Source organism: Oryzias melastigma, unplaced genomic scaffold, assembly GCF_002922805.2.
Source record: "Oryzias melastigma strain HK-1 unplaced genomic scaffold, ASM292280v2 sc06129, whole genome shotgun sequence".
NCBI lineage: Eukaryota > Metazoa > Chordata > Actinopteri > Beloniformes > Adrianichthyidae > Oryzias > Oryzias melastigma.
In genome coordinates, this window is record NW_023422692.1 from 1 (window position 1) to 1,374 (window position 1,374).

The 1,374-nt window shown below is 42.7% G+C and overlaps 1 protein-coding gene across 1 annotated transcript; it reads left to right on the forward strand.

Annotated features, from left to right (window-relative positions):
- Positions 1–4: 4 nt before the first annotated feature.
- Positions 5–1,191, forward strand: LOC112140718 (calcium load-activated calcium channel-like; the record flags this gene model as incomplete). The annotated part of the gene is made up of 3 exons (XM_024263726.2): positions 5–18; positions 182–326; positions 892–1,191. Coding segments are annotated over 3 exons (258 nt in total), but the record flags the coding sequence as incomplete, so codon positions are not given.
- Between the last annotated feature and the right edge of the window lie 183 nt (positions 1,192–1,374).

Genomic DNA, 1,374 nt, shown 5'->3' on the forward strand with positions numbered 1-1,374 from the left:
GGGAATGTTCAACTCCATGTAAGTAACCTAGATGGTTTTAGACTAAGACTCTGGTCCCTCAAATGTACAATCCTGCTTGTTTACCAGCTGTCTATTCCCAACTTACTACTGATTAGATCCAGATATGTAATAGTAGAGAAATGGGGGTGAAGACCACTGACAGCCGTCCGTCTGTTCTCAGCTTCGATGGCAGGGTCGTGGCGAAGCTGCCCTTCGTGCCGCTGTCTTACATCCAGGGGCTGTCGCACCGTAACCTGCTTGGCGAGGATTACACCGACTGCTCCTTCATCTTCCTCTACATCCTCTGCACCATGTCCATCAGACAGGTGAGCCCTGACTCTTCTCCATACCTTCAGTAAACCAGAGCGCTGCACAGACAAATTCACTGCGGATTGACTGTGAGCCTCTGAGGGGCAGGAGTTATGTTCCTGAAGCAGAGCTTCATCACAGTACAGATGAGAAGCTGTACTGTTTTCAGAAAACTTTTTTGTAGCAGAAATTTGGAAAGTTTCTGATCTTTTTAGGAGGACACTTGTGGACACAGAACCAAAAATTATCAATTTAGTGGGAAGATAATCTGTTGATAATGTATAATTAAGATATTTAGGCTCAAAATATCAGCTTCTGTTCCAGTCCTACTCTGTTCTCATACGTAATATCCTCCTTTTAGTCACACGTGTCACAAATCCCTCCACCCCTCCAGACATCTGTGGTTCTAACCATCAGTTTATCTTCAGAAAATGTTTAGACAGCTTTATTATTCTCAATAAATTTATCATTTTTTCAGTTTAGCTTCCCTGTATTTTTCTTTTTTTGTTTGTTTTGGTGGCTTGATGAGGTGTTTGCATAAAACAATAGTTCTGATTAAGTCTTTTTTTCCTGTTTCTGCAGAACATTCAGAAAATGCTCGGCCTCGCTCCGTCCAGAGCTGCTACCAAACAGGCCGGGGGCTTCCTGGGACCGCCTCCCCAGGCAGCAAAGTTCTCATAACCAGCGTGTGAGCGTGGCACATCCGTCAGGGCAAAGGTGAAGTGTACGGCTTCCTTTAAGGAACATGTGGATTTAACTTATGAACTGCTTTCTTTACTCATTAGAATTTTTCTCCCTCAAAAGTTTTGTAAACTGCTCTTCAGTGTTGCTAGTGACTGCTGTGTCTCTGATTGCACTGTCAATAAAGTCTTTTGATCTAAACTGTTGTTAAAGACATCTTTTATTGGCCTCTCCTTCAAACAAACGAAATAATAACTATTGTTACCTCAAAATAGATGCAAAGATATCATTTAAAGCACCTTAGGACACTATGCACGCACATGATTCAAGCAATGAAAGAATAAATTAAAGCCGCAAGCGGCGTTGGATGGCCCGCAGTCGCTA